At 39.3% G+C, this 15914-nt stretch overlaps 1 protein-coding gene across 4 annotated transcripts in view; it reads right to left on the minus strand.

The window, feature by feature from the left end:
- Positions 1 to 15914, minus strand: part of LOC122972884 (trichohyalin-like) — a 97697-nt gene that overhangs the window by 16206 nt on the left and 65577 nt on the right. For 3 of the 4 annotated variants that reach the window (XM_044340279.1, XM_044340280.1, XM_044340278.1), the window contains 3 exons: positions 14659 to 14896; positions 8587 to 8671; positions 5842 to 5953 (listed from right to left, as the gene is read on the minus strand). In XM_044340279.1, coding sequence (XP_044196214.1) covers positions 5842 to 5953; positions 8587 to 8671; positions 14659 to 14896 — 435 coding nt within the window. Of the gene's footprint in view, positions 1 to 5229; positions 5416 to 5841; positions 5954 to 8586; positions 8672 to 14658; positions 14897 to 15914 lie in introns of those variants that run through there. The other variant, XM_044340281.1, reaches the window with a different exon arrangement.

Below are 15914 nucleotides of genomic sequence, written 5' to 3' on the forward strand. Positions count from 1 at the left end.
TGTGAAGGATTCCCATTTGGCAGACTAACTGATGTTTAGGTGACTGGTTTGCAACAGAGCACAGCAGACAGCAGCTACACAAAAGAACATTTTACAATTTTAGATTTCCATTGTTGCTGTATTGTTTAGTGATCAGCTTATACAGCAGGAGTTTGGGAAATGCTGTCAACGCTGTGTTCATTGCTTTCTCTACTTGATTTCTTTTTTTTTTTTTAGCACTTCAGTAAAATGCAAAGGAAAAACATCATGTGGTGGTGGCAGGTATTTAACTATAATTATTTCTTTTCTCAGTCATGTATGTTGATTTATAGGACACAGTTTCTGTAAAGATGTGTTGAGGCTCTCACCTCGCTTAAATATTATGTCTTATCTGTTCCTGTACAGAACAGTAAAGCAGACCACATATCAGCAATGTTGGGTCAACACTGAGCATCGCTCTATTCACTTATGTATTATGTTCCATGTTCTCTTGAATAGAAGCATTCATTAGAGATGTGAGCCACACAAGGAAAAATGGATGTTGCTGTGAAAAAAAGCTAAAATGAAAAAAATGAACCCACGCTTTTAGAATTTTTCGAAGCTATTAATCATATCACTTTTAGGTTTTAGATAGATAGATAGATAGATAGATAGATAGATAGATAGATAGATAGATAGATAGATAGATAGATAGATAGATAGAGCAGCAGGTATTGCAGGGGAACAGTAAATACACAGTAAATATACATATCAGCACTAGAAGAGAGACATATACAGTATCTATAGAAAAATAAGCATAGCAAATAGATAAAATAAAATAGCTCATTACAAGAATATAAGAAAAAAAAGTATGCACTATAAATATAATAGAATATAAAATATAAACATAGGGTAACATATTATATACATTAGACAAGTGTGCTTAGTTGTCGAAATTTTAAAAATGAGGTAGCGTAGGAGTATAAAGATGTGCAAATTCATCACATGCAAAGTTATTGAAGGAGTAAAAAGAAACTATCCAGCTGAGAGTTCTGAGAGTTCTCTGTTAGACAGAGGTGAAGTGTTGTAGAGGTGTTGGAGAAAGTTATTGCTTTGGGCAGGAAAGATTATTCTCTTTCAAAAGGAAGAATTTTCAATCGGGAGATATTACACAGTTCTTTTGGAATTGGTTAAGATGATTTTTAGTAGAGTAAAACCTGCAGCCAAAGTGAGATGATTAAAGGTTAACCTTGAATAATTATAATACGGTGATAGCATTCTCACTTACTTTTATAAATTAGACACTCCTCAAAGAATGTCAGGTGTGACTCGTTTCCTCAAGTGTTGTAAACTTTCACCGCAGTCACACAGTCACACTCAACACACAGTATAAATGTATAAATGTGAAGAGTTAGAACTTTGCCTGATATGAGTTTCTTATCTATTCATCAGCATCTTTCCAAAACTAACAAGGTAAATAGAAATTTATGAGCATTTGGAGAACAAAAGGTTTTGGTAATTCATCCCTTTATCCGTAAAACAAAACTAAGCATGACCTGAGAATGAGAGAGAAACCGCCTTTAACTATCTGTGTGGTGAGTTTCATTCTTTTTTTTCCCCCTCTTCCTCTTCCATCTTTTGCTACTTTAATTTTAAACACAGACAAATACAAAGCCCCTCCCATGAGCCTTTGCACGCTGGATTCTTTCAAAGTCTTGTCCTGACTTCCTGAAGTAGATCTGACTAATTGATTGAAGCGCACCTCTTGCTCTGACATATGTTTCCACACACTAAAAATATACATAGTGACAGAAAACACTTGCATCTACATCCACACACAGAAAACAAAGAAGTGTGTCCTTTGGTTAAGGAAAATTGTGCGTGACAGCTAAGAGGGAGACAGAAAGTTATATAGAAAGCACGACAGGAGAAAGACAGAGATCAGTTTGCCTGCTCGACTGTCCATCCCATCTCTCAAATGAATTACGGGACTGTAACTTAATGAGCTGTGTGGGACGGTGATGGGACACACATGTATGCACATACACGTGCACACACATTGAACAAATACCATTCCACGGTTAAACAGTCAGACAATTGGACCACTTCTCTTTATTCATCAACTAAACAAATGAGCTTCATTTGTCTGCTCTCATTTCTCCATCATCAAACCTGTGTGTGTGTGTGTGTGTAAGTGTAAAAACGGTGATCTAGTGTGGGTCATTCTAAGCTAATTAGGCCAGGCTTGGGGCTTCTATCAGGTATAATGAGTGAGATCAATGAACAGATAAGACCGTTCCAGAGACCAACTTTCCCTCGCATCACCGAAATGAAAACACATCACGCTCATGTTTGCGGAGGGCACCCACACAGCTGTGTTTCTGTGTGTGCACACGCAACTAAAAACAAACGCAGAAACTAACCCTACAAGTAAAGATGTAAATACGTGTATCCTACCCAAAAATAATTACATTAGGCAGCTTAACCACTGTCTATCACAGCTGGAGTGGTCAAGAAAATTGAGGAAACATTTATACTTTGCCCACCTCCATGTCTAACTACTATACAGAATAAAACAGTCTATTGGAGTTTTTTGTTATTCAGGGCTCAAGGATACCAGGCTTGTCTCTCTAATCGCTAGGCTGGCACCCTACTGACACAGAGTGATTAAAAGCTACTGTCTAATTGTATTTCTATAGGATGACATCAATAGTTGTAAAGTTTTTGGGGAACTAAGAAGAGTTTATGAGTATGAAAACATGCTCATAAACTTTTGCTTTCTGAAAACTTCTCTGCAAATACTCATTAAAGCTGTTTGAAATCTTTTACTCCATGCTAAAAGAAGTTGAGGTAAACACATTAATGACTATGATTGTGTGTGCGTGTGTGTGTGTGTGTGTGTGTGGCAGACAGAGAGAGAGAGAGAGAGTGAGGGAGAGAGAAGATCTGATCGGTTATGGTGTGTGTTTGAAGCAGTAGTCACAAAAACATGCCTCATGTTTACGATGACTTGTATTTGAACTGGACTCATGCAGAGGGACAGGACTGAGTGATGTGTGTGTCTGCGTGTGTGCTGAACGGGACACACGCAGGCACAAAATTGACTAGCATGACTAACATGCGCATCCTTTTCTTCGTATTAAAAGATAGAGAAGAAGAAGAGACTAAACAGACCCAAAAAAACACAAACATAACTATACGTGTCACACATGTACCTCAAACACACACACACACACACACACACACACTCATACACGCTGTGCATACAAAGATGTACACATACAGAAAGACAGAGCTATCTGAGGTTTAGCTACTGTGCACCGAGGCAATTTGTAATATAGATTTCCTCTATAGGCCACTGTAGTGTACCATTTACCATTTCAAACCCTTTGATTTTTTTCACCAGCGGATAATTCATCTTCTGCTGGTCAATAACAGAGATTGGGACCTAATGAAGGAGTCATAGTCAGAGCGGCCATCACACTGGTTTTTAAACACTGTTTGGAGTCAAATTCATTGAAAAGTTCATCTGTTGTTGAGATGATGGAAGACCGCAAGAATTCAAAGGGGAGATGCAAAGGATTGTGTACGAGTGCAGGAGCCAGCCAGCGAATACACAGATACACAGACACACGCAGAGAAGTACATGCACAGATTTCAAAAACAACAAACAAATACAGACCCAAAAGTACAAGATGTATGAGATTGATTGATTTAAGATTATACCAACTTTAAAAAGACCAACTATCAAATGGACCTCATTCTGAAAACAGTGTTCATCCAGTTTTCAGAACTCAAAAATTAACTGAAGCTTCTCTTAAATCGTAATAAGCAAAACAAAATGACAGTGGTGAGTTGCTAAATTAATGTAGGTTGTACCATCATCAGTGACTAGATGCTGCTGCTGTTGTTAAAGCATCCGTTTGTGGTATAACTGCCTTAAAGGAGTAGTCTGACTTTTTTTGGAAATACGCTTATTAACTTTCTTGCCGAGAGTTATGTGAAGATTTATACTACTCTAATATTTGTCTGTTAAATATGAAGCTATAGCCAGAAGCCGGTTAGCTTAGCTTAGCATAAAGAGTGGAAATGGGAAACGTGATCTGGAGATTGCCTGCAAATAGTGAAAACAGGCTATTTTTAAGGCAAGTCTGGGCAATTTTTCAATATTATAGTTTGATTGTATTGTGATGATACAATCGTATCATGTTATCTTTTTAAAAAATCTGTAACCCAAATTAATTACTGAAAGCAAGACGTAATTAAAAACTAAATTAGTTCTTAATGTTATTGTGTTACATGCCTGAAGACTTTTGCCTGATGTAATTCATAACAGTGGAACACAGTTCAATGAAAATAACATCAAGTTGATTATTTTAATATTAGATTTTGCCATATTGCAATATATATCAATATCAGAAAAACATTGTCATTAATATTGTGACATTGATTGCAATCAAATCAACAATTCAGCCCAAGGAAACGGTTGCTTCCATTAAAAGCAACAGTTCTATGCTTTATGCTTGATAATTCATACACTATAGCCATTACCACGTTCTCTCCATGCAAGACTTTGACTTGACAGACCCCTGACTGGCTCTGACATGTCGTGCAATATGTTTGATCAGAAAATGTACAGCAAAAGAAAAGAGGGCCAGTCGCACAGCGAAGGCAAAGATTAAAGGTTTTTCAACAGTCGAGAAAAAGATGGAGAATTCCTTTTGCTTGGCCACTGACTGACCAATCAACTGACCCAAGTCAGTGTCTTACTGGCCCTGGGCAATGACTATTGTCAAACCCTGGTGCACTAATGCTGAGAGAAAAAAGAAGAACCACGCTACATAGGCTGCATTATTCACGAGGACAGAATGAGGAAAAAGAGTAAGGTGAGAGAGAGAGAGAGATAGGAAGACTGGGAAACACATATAAAAGAAATACTGAGAAAGAGAGGAAGAGGAAAAAAGGAGAGCAGGGAAATAGAGACAGAAAGACAGAAACAGAGGCAAGCAGGAGGACAGAAAATTAGAAAGTTTAAGACAAGGCAAAGCAAAGCAATGCAAAATCAAGATCCAAGAGAACAGCACAGTGCACAGAATCTTAAGACAGAATTCAAAGTTTGTCGAATCTAAATGAACATCACTTCCCGTCCTGGCTTTACCCTTAATTATCCATTCTGCCTTTGTACAGCGGCAGCTCAGCTCTGACAACCGCTCTCCCCTGAGATTTCCCCCCCACTCCCAGCCAGAACATTAGGGAATATCAGGGAATATTACACCCAGGAATTAACGCTCCAAATCACCTTGCCAGGTTTAGGTCCCGCATACACCCCTCCCTCTCTTGGACAAGATAATCCGGGCTCTAGCACCGGATATATGCCACTAATCATCAAAAAGGTAGAGGAGGTGCAGGGAGAGAGAAGAGGAAGGAAGGAGAGGTGTGGTAGACCTTGAGGGAGACCTTGGCATGGGAGAGGAGAGGAGAGGAGAGGAGAGGAGAGGAGAGGAGAGGAGAGGAGAGGAGAGGAGAGGAGAGGATCAGCAAGGGTTTAGTTCACCAACATCACCTTAACATATATGTATGAGTATTTATGTTCGTATATGCAGTACAGACCCGGTTCGCAAAGCAATGGCACATATTTAAACCAACTTGAGAATAAAATGAGTATGGTCAGCTACAAAAATCAATAGGCTGACAATTACATTTAAATGTTATGAGGAGGCGAAACTGATACAGTTTTCTGTGAGTATAACAATATCCCTGACAGTATCTGAATGGTTCAGATGGCAAACACCCCACCCGTGCTGCGCTCCAAGCCGGTTTAAACAAACACTCTGAAGTATTTGCCGAGGCTATGTCACTCAGGCCCGGTGTGTATTTATTTACCTGGTCCTGTGCATCCTGTTTCTCTCTCTCAGCCTTGAGTTTCTGATCGACAGCCTGCTGGAGGTTCTTCCTGAGCTCTGCCATCTCCGTCTCCAGCCTCACAACCATTGACCTGCACACAAACAAACCAATGGCATTATTATCACTATAAATAAAGTTAACATTTATTGAAAATCAGTAATTCGATTTCAGTCATCCTGATATTTAGATGCATTTTTTTAAATCAGTCTATTTTATATTCATTATTACCTTAAAGATTTAAAATATTTAATTCCAGTATTCCAGTATCAAGTTTTTAGCAAATCCAGATCGGTTAACATCGGGCTCAGAAAGTGTGAGTATGTGTGTGGGTGTGTGTGTGTGTGTGTGGAAGTACTGTATGTGTGAGTGTGTGTGGCAGCCGAGCTAAGGGAATGTGAAGGGGATCAATACGAAGGGGTCTATTCCTGCCACGCAACTGTGCGTCTGTGTGTATGTGAGTCAGTTAGTGTCTGCGAGTGTGCGTGTACATGTGTGTGAGGGAGTTTGTGTGTGCCGGCTGCCCTGGCTACAGCGGGATCAATACGACAAATGATTACCATTTCCACAAACCTCCCTCCACAGCCTCGCTTCGGCCGCTCAGTGAGCCTCAACACCCCCACCAACCCCCATCACACACACACACACACACACACACACACACACACGCATACACACACACACATACACAGACCAAAACAAACAACCCCCACTCTTGACCCAAACCCTTAAAAGCAAATATAAAAATGAGAAATTACAAGTTTATGAATAGAAAAATATTTGGGCCTTGTACAGACAAAAGTTTTGGAACAGTGAGCTGAAGTTATTATATTATAGATTTTACAGTTAAAACTAATAACTACTCAGAAAAAGACCACAAAGTCAGTATTTGAACATTAGTTTTTATAGGCATTTCTGTTAAATTGACGAATACAAAAAAAAATCCCAGAAAATAAATGCACAGTCCAATATTTATATATAATATATATATATATAATTTGCTTATTTTTTAGTTACCTGTTCAGTTTATTAAATGTAAAAACAGACCTACTGTAGTACAAGATATTGGATCCTACATTTTTTTAGTGCTGCAACTATTGATTATGTTCATTACTGATTAATCTGCCGATTATATCCTCAATTGTTTCATCTAAAAAGTGTCAAAAATTGTGAAAAATAAATATCCATCAAAATTTCCCAGAGCACAAAGTCACACCTTCAAAATGCTTGTTTTGTATGGTATTTTGTAAGGTATTCAAATTTACTATCAGAGCAAATGAAGAAAACTACCAAGTATTAATATTTTTACTTTTAAAAATGATGCTCAATTTTTATTTTTTAGTATTTTTGGGGCATCTTTTGCCTGTATTAGATAGTGAACAGTAGAAGCTTGAAAGGAAATGAGCAGTGTGAAAGATGACATGCAACAAAGATCCCCAGCTGGACTTGGAATGGGGGACGTTGCAATTTTATTGTTCAGCATCTTAAACGCTGAGGCCACTAGTACACCCACCTCCATGATGCTACATCTTTTGTTTTACTCAAAAACTCAAGATATTCACCAAAAAAAAAAAACATGAGAAAAAGTATTACAAGTTGTGTAGGCAGTTTAAAAAGAAAGAACAAATCCATTAATTCTAAATATTTTATCCCAAAAAAATTACAGCTGACTTATTTTGTGTGCCTCAACACATCAACTAAATGTTTCAGCAGTGAACTTGTAGATACTAATCGAATAACTTGTTGGTAGTAAAAGCTGAAGCAGAAGCAGAACAGCCAAAACAAAAAAGAAAGAAAATGCCTGATAGATTGGTCCATGGAGAGAACACATGATAGGATGAACAGAGTAGGAGAGAGAAAGGAAAGAAAGAGAGGAGGCATCCTGTGGAGAAAGGAGGGGATTTCCCACAGCACAGATGGAAGCCATTAGTATGGTGTTGTTGCTTAAAAACCTTTCATGTCTTTGCAGTTATTAGATAATACTGGGTTAACAGTAAACAGCATGATTCTGCAAATGGATATAATATGCAGACACAGCGATTGTTTTACCATTCAGTACCTAAAATTGGTTTAAATGTAATAAAATGTAATAATTCAGAATGTAACCTATAAAGTCTCCATGCCGAGTTTTAAATTGTCGGTTGACGATGAAAATGTTCCATGGCTCAACTTAACCGAGAAACTCCCTGAGACGGAGACCATTGCAGTGAGGTCATGTCGAAGCCAAAGCCACAACCACAACTATGCATGCACAAACAGACACACAAACACACACTCTTACTGGGTGATACATGCTTGCTGATGTCATCACCGCAGCTCTGGTGACACACAGGGGTCAACCAGGGGTCTCACCTCTGAACTCTGAACTCCACGACCTAACATCTGCTAACCTACCGTGTCCCATCGATACACATTCGGATATTTCTGTTCAGTAATAAACTACATAGAAATTACTGGTCGTTATTGACATCATCTGATATTCAAATCTTCCAAAAATGATCATTTAATGTTTGACAGAGTAAAAAGTTACGCATTTTGCTTTGTACACCCTCTTGAACAATGTAAGTATTTCAAGCTTAAGGCTGCTCTGTTCAACACATGTTCAGTTAAACAGCCTACTGTACACTGCACGTAAAAAATCTAAATGTTTTTGATTACTGAGCTTACACAGGGGACGATGGGAAATGGGATAAGAGAGGAAGCCTCTTTCCCTCTCTCCCTTCTTACCTTATTTTCTCCTCTGCTAGCTTTCCCTCATTCAGGCACCCCGCCATCCGCCTCGCCTCCTCTGCACAGGCTGCCAACTCCTCCACTGAGCAGGAGAGAGAGAGGAGAGACAGAAAAAGAAAAGTGTGAGATAAAGAGCAACAGTTCACTTCAGACATTCTTGGTTAAGATTCATTAGAGAGTAGGCCTAATTCAAATGGCCAGAAGGCAAGAAAGAAAAGAAAATTTCCAGTTGAGATATTAATAAAATAGTGTCAGCTCTTGTGTCCGAGTTGATTTTGTTTTTTAACTGTATTTAAAGGAAATCTATCTAAAACATTTACATAATACCTCACATCATCCATCAGACTGAAGTTAATAGAATAATTTACACAACATGTATACACAGAGGTGATTATTGATTCTCGTCAAGTTCAGCATGAGTGGGAAAATATGAACTGTGAGTCACCTTCAAAGCGAAATCAAGAACTCCACAGAGGAGGCACTGAATGCCTTTCAGGGGCAGAGAAAGAGGGAGTGAACGTATTGCACTGCTTACACTTAGACGGGGCAACAGTCCTTTTGTTGAGAGAAAAAAAAAAAAAGAAGCGCTCCCCAACTTTGTCAATAGATGGCACTCTTTACCTTGAGCAGGCCATTCGAGCTCATATTCCTGACTGCAGCCCTTCAATCACATTCACTTTTCAGCCTTCTCCTCCGTCTACATGCAATAAAACCCCATTGTCCTACACTTACTAGTTTAGCACATTGAGCGGGTGCATAATAAACCACTAGTCAGGTTCCTTGGTTAGGTTTGCTTTGCAGACCCTTTTCAGTTTGAATTTAAAATTTAGGATTTGCTTCCTTCCCCCCTTTTTTTGTTATGTATGCTGTTTTGTGAGTCAATGTTTCTTCATAGCTCTTAAAACCTTTTCACTAAATTCAGTATTCATTGAATATAACATAAACTGTCAGCCATCGGTGGCCAAGGCTAGTGAATATTGAGAAGGTGTGTGCACTGAATATGTAGAGGTGTGGGCGCTCCTGAGTGTGTGTGTATGTGTGTGTGTGTGTGTGTGTGTGTGTGGCTCTGTTGAATATTTACAGGACGGACCTTGACTTTGTGAGCGTGCATGTGTATTTGAGTGTGTGAAATAGAAGTAGAGAAATGTTTAGGGCATTGCTGTAATGCTTTTAGGGCCACGCACCACGTTGTTATAGTAGTGGCGGGACAGATTGAATGGTGGGGAAGCTAAAACCAATACCAGAAAGGAAGAAATACAGAAAAGAAAATCTACATTTAATAAAACTATGATTAATTTATGGTTTTGCAGCATCCAAACTGTTTAAACTGAAGCCCTAGGAAAATTGAAGCTGTAACTGAAATTGCTAAATATTTAACGATGCACAAACACTTTTATTTGTGTGTGAATGTGTGTGTGTGTGTGTGTGTATGTATGCATCCTACATTGGCTATTTTACTGAACCTCAAGGTGAAAGTTTGCTATGAATCTCAATAATCAATAAAGCAGAGATGTGAAAACTTGAGGTGGGGATCAAATTCACATTCAAGGCATTAGTTTGAGGTGACCTCAGTGACACCTCCCACCACTGAGAGAGCAATTAGCTGCATAGACTGACCGATTACGCAAACACTTCTATTTGCGCCCAAACACACATAGTCAGAGGAACAGACACGCACAACTGAAACACACACACAAAAAAATTAAGTGGAAAAGCAGACAGCTTGCTCTAAAACTTAAAATTTCTGGAGGTATAAAAAAAAATGATAGACACACAAAAGCAGAGAGCAAACAGCAGCACTTACACATGCACAGACCAGATGTTTACTTTAGAAAAATAGATAAGATGGGGGGTATGTTTAGCTTAGAAGGGATTGATGACCAAATACTGCAACAATTTTCCACATTAAATGAGGATCCGCAGAAGATTCTGGATTTCTCAACACTTCATAGCAGCTTAAGGTAGAACGGTAGTCCATATTCTAAGGTCTGGGGTCTTTTACAACCTGTTTTTAGTGGCTTCATGAGTTAAGTTATGACATTAGTCCACAATCTAAGATCTTGGGTCCCTTACTCTCTCACTTTCTTGACCCTTTTATACTGGCTTCACAACTTAAGGTATGACATTAGTCCATAATCTAACTTTCTGTCAATCTCTCCCTCTCAACGCCTTCATATGAGCTTCAAAGCCCATCATACAGCATCAGCCTGTAATCACAGATCTGCAGTCAGATTACCCTGCTCTCACAGCTAACCTTTAACATGAGAAGGATGAAAACCCGGCTAACCCAGAATCAGAAGTTGGGGCTAGGCTGGGCCCTGCCTGGCCCTCATAAAAGCTTCATAAGGCTTCATAGGGGCTTCCTTTGGCTTTGTTGCGGGATTCGTAGCGGGCTAAGGTGCTCCCAAGAGACGTCCCAAAGCCTCCCAAGACTCTTTCTCTCTCTTTCTGAAGTTTCATGGGCTTGCAACACTGCTTTTGGGTATAAGCCAAAAGGTGTAGGCACACAGCCGCACAACGTTATGCACACAAATACACCACAAGAAAAAAAAAATATGCACACAACAGTGAACACTCACAAAGACTAACACACACACACACACACACATAGAATCTAAAACTCACACACGCATACACCCCAACACACTCCCCTCTGCTCTCTCCTCTCCGCTTTATTTACAATCCTCTGGCAGCGGTACAAGGGCCCGGGGCTATAACACACGGCACCTAATGCTCAAACTGCCAGGTAATCTCATGTCTGACATCCCCCTTTGATAGAAACTGATCAATAGACTCTTGTAAAGGAGTCATTTTCTCTGATGTTTCTACCAACCACTTCTCTCTATCTCTATCTCTCTCCCCTTCTCTCTCTCCTTTCCCCCTTCTCTTTTATTAGCCATACATTTATAATTCATATTTCAGCGGGGCTGAGTTTGCTCTGAGACAAAGGGGGGCTTCTTTGTGTAATAAAGAACAATGGTGTAGAAATGATGGGGAGAAATGCCAGTGTTTGCTGCTGGTTCCGGTGAACAACAGTTTTGGGGATCGATAGAGTGTGAAATGGGATTATAGCTAGTAATAGAGGTGAATTGGAGGAGAGAGGCCTGTGCACGTGTGCGTCCAGGGATCCAGATTGGATAGAAGTACACACACACACACACACACATATACATGCGCGCACACACATGCACACGATAATGATTTCATCATCTTTAGGCAGATGCACATCAGCAGCACAGAGGGGTGGTAATATCATATTTCTGTTTTAGTGGAAGTGTGGAAATATGGATATTGTGTTTTTGTTTATGCGGTTATTTCATTTGTTGTCACACAGTATCACATTTATTTCACATTACAGCCAACCTTACAACACGTCTTATTTAAGATGTAAGATGACACTATCAGCCATATCATTTGAATATTTTAAACATGATGTCACAGGTAGGTGCTAAGGACACTTTTTTTTCTAAAACAATTAACCAGCCATTAAGAATCTACCACGTACGTTTTTATATAATACAGATTATGAACACAGTTTATTTATCTACACTTCTCTATTTATTTTCTGCACAGCTGCTCTTAAGTTTAAAAAATCATGTCACAAATGATCCGTTCTCTTTTGAATTCAGCATGTCTGTTGCAATGTACATCAAGTATTTATTTCTAATTACCCACATGCTGTATACTGCACTGTATACGCTACATTGTCTACAGTATATGCAGTGGTATACTTTTAGCATCATATATACAGCAGCTTATTAAGTGTTGCATGATTTACTTTCTAGACTCTACTGTATTTTGTAAGAAACAGGATATCTACTGAACTGAGAATCATGCAAAAAATGTCTGCTGTCAAATAGTGATGATAAATTTGACACATACAGTCATGCGCAATGTTTAAGGACTTTTTTTTTTACTTCTTTTTAATCACCCCCTTCTTTCCCGTCTCCTCATCCTCTCTTGACACAGTTTGATTGAATCCAGCTGCCTTCAGATGCTTCAATCTCATCCTTGTGACACTTCCCTGGTTCCCTACTCATCCTCCTATCCTCTGTTTCTTTCCTTCTCTGACAATTTTTCTCTATCTGGCCAAAGCAACCTTTTAATATAATATCCATCACATCCCAACGACAGTTATGTAAAAACACCCAGTTAACTGAAGGGTTCAGGTAACATGTTGCCAGTTTTCTTGTTACCTGACAAGTCGCCTTACAAGTAGGAATGCTGTGACAGAGATCACGAAGATGCCAATTTCTTAATCAGCAGTAAAAATAATAAGGGAATGGAACCATGATTTTTTAAGCTGATATTTGCTGTTACCATGCTAATATTTCATTGCTACTCTATTTACCAGATGAATAATTCTGTAATTTTACAGGATGCCAAAAGCGGATAGATGAATGACTGGATACCCACTTTATATGACATAATAACAAGTTAACAAAGTGCATAAATAAATACAATTATGCAGTAGGGTCTTAAATGGTTTTGATACTGTAGCTATATACTTTGGTGATAAGTGTCTACTCCTCCGCATGTTTTCTTTTTCTAATCATTTTATACCTCTTTGTGTCTGTCCATACTGTTCTAACAGGCTGAATTCTAACCTGTTCATTTTCAAAATCTACTACTTCAATACTACAACTGGAGCAGATCTGCTGTTATCAAGCAACAAAAAGAATCATCACCACTCAAGGCGATGTTTTCATAATACAGAAAAACCTCGACAAGGGCTTCATGTTAATAAAAAGGCCTTTTGTTCATGACAGTAATTTCTCAAGCTGACTCCTCACCCAGTCTATTCAGGCCACTGCTATATCCAGGTAAACAATGCCCCCTTTGTTATAATAATGCATCTTTATTCTTCTTAAGTCATTACAATAGGCTCTACATTGCTGGATTGTATTTGCTGAAGGTAAAAGCTGAATAATATGTGGTTTTGTGTGGAGCATAGAGTTGGGGGAATGCGTTTTGATCACAGACAAAGGCCAAGCTACACAGCGTTGTCCTTCTGTCTCTATCTTGTTAATGAGCAGTGTTCACCGAGCGAGCCAGCCACTGTCTGCCACAGAGAGAGACCTCAGATTCATCTCTCTGCGGACAATAGGTGATTGTGTGTGTGTGTGTGTGTGTGTGTGTGTGTATTTGTACCTCGGAGAGCAAGTGTGTATGTGCTAATTAAAGCAGTGGGAGTTGGGAGAAATGGCTGTGTGCGTGTGTATGTGAGGTGTTTGCCTGGCGTGACCGTAGATGTGTACGTTAATTCTTAATGAGACATTTCTGTGCCCAGAGAGACCCAGCCATCACCATTCCTGCACTGACACACTACTACAAAGGCCACCACCGTGCACGCGCACACACATAAACCAGATCATTACCATACAGCTAAAGCAGTGTGCCATTAAATCAAACCTCTATCTACTGTGTGTGTGTGTGTGTGTATGTGTGTGTGTCTGAGTTAACATTGCGTGCAGACAGCTAGCAACTGAATCACCACATTGCTGTACCACTGCTGGCTAATTTAAGCTAACTGATTGAGCTAACAACATTGTGGTTGGTTCTGCAACAAAAGACATGGCACACTCCTGTAGCTCCTTTTGCATGCGATGGGATTTTGATGGACAACATTGACCAAAAGTTCAACGGCAACCAAACAAGAAAATCAGAGCAAACAGTGAATTAAACTGACATAAAATCTCAGTTTTCATACATTTATTAACTATTTGCTTGGGCACCATTTGTTTTCACTGGTGTGAAATCCTCACTGGTCACCAGTCAAATGCTAGCTTTATTTAAAAATAAATGGTTTTGCCCAGCCAGATTGTTTAGGGGTTTAAGATGCTGATCCTGGTTTGCTGCATGTTGTCTCTCCTCTCTGTCACACTGTCTCTACAATCACTATCAAATAGAGGCAAAATAATTGTATGTTTGACTAATGAATGAAAAAATGTGTATACCCTCTACATGTGTATCTGGTTGGATGAAAAGTTATTTGTTGGAAGCATAAATGGAAAGACTAGAAAGGATGTATAACATAAGGGACTGATGGATATATTGACTGATTGCTACCTGTCAGATGATGCTTGCTGCGCAGCTCCTCAAGCTCTTGGCTCAGCTGCCTGATGTGACTGCTCAGGCTCTGTTTCTCTCTGAGGGCGCTCATCACCTTCTCCTCCCCTTTTTGTAACCCTTCCTGAAGTCTCTGTACCTCTCCTTTCTGAACATCCACCTCCCTGCACCTTCTGGCAGCCTCTCGCCTGGCTTCTTTCAGCTCCTCCTCTGACTGCCTGAGGACCATCACGCGTACCTGCAGCATAAGTAAGGGCCAAGATGAACAGAGAATGAGTGACTGCGTTTTTAATGTGTATACACATGTTGCTTTCGTGGACCTGTTCAGACACAGTATCTTTTATAGATTGTGTCTAGAATGCACTTAACACCTGGAGTGAATATTTATTATTAGATTTTGCTTTCCCACTTATGTTTGCTTTTATCCATGGGGAACTGACTGAAACTTTAAAATAAAATGAAAAAAACCCATATATATGTATACTTAGTCTGTTTTGTATGTATAAACAAGTGTCACTGACCACTTGTGAATGTGGCTTGAGCAACCGTACTCCCATATGTATTCTGTGTGTTCACGTATGTATTAAGACTTGTCTACTTGTGATTGGTTCATCCAATATGCCATATTATGTAAATGTTTTTTTAATTGCCCTCTTTGTGTTTCCTTCAAAAACCTTTTATTGTCAACAGCTCTGAACTCAGCCGGAGTATGTATGACTGAACATTCACACAAAGCATTAAACTCTTGTATAATTATGTATATATGCATAATGATCAAGATTAATACTGTGTATATGCATAATGCATGTGACGAATATAGATGTAGCCTTCTATACATGTGTCCTTACATGGCACAAACTCATTATGTGAAATTCCACAGGGAAGATGACTGACTGAACGGACAAGACCTGACAGCGAGAGGAGAATATACTCTGGTTGCCTACATGTGCATGTGTTTGTGAGAGTACACATCTGTGTATGCATATGATCTTGGTAAGCACGATCAAATCACTTGTTTACACACAAATTAATGTGTAAACTCAAATATTCCCACTTCCACCTACGCATACAAGGCTACACGCGCGCACACACACACACACACGCAGGATGTGTCTATGACTGCCAGCAATGTTGGCACTCTGCCAGGCTACAGTCACCACTTTGAGTAATTTGAATATTTAGTGTCCCATTGAGCTCTTAATTGGAGTCAATTTCACCAGCCTTGCCACCGTTTGGTGCTTTAATTAATGGCAAGG

This window comes from Thunnus albacares, chromosome 21 (assembly GCF_914725855.1).
Source record: "Thunnus albacares chromosome 21, fThuAlb1.1, whole genome shotgun sequence".
NCBI classification, from domain to species: Eukaryota; Metazoa; Chordata; class Actinopteri; order Scombriformes; family Scombridae; genus Thunnus; species Thunnus albacares.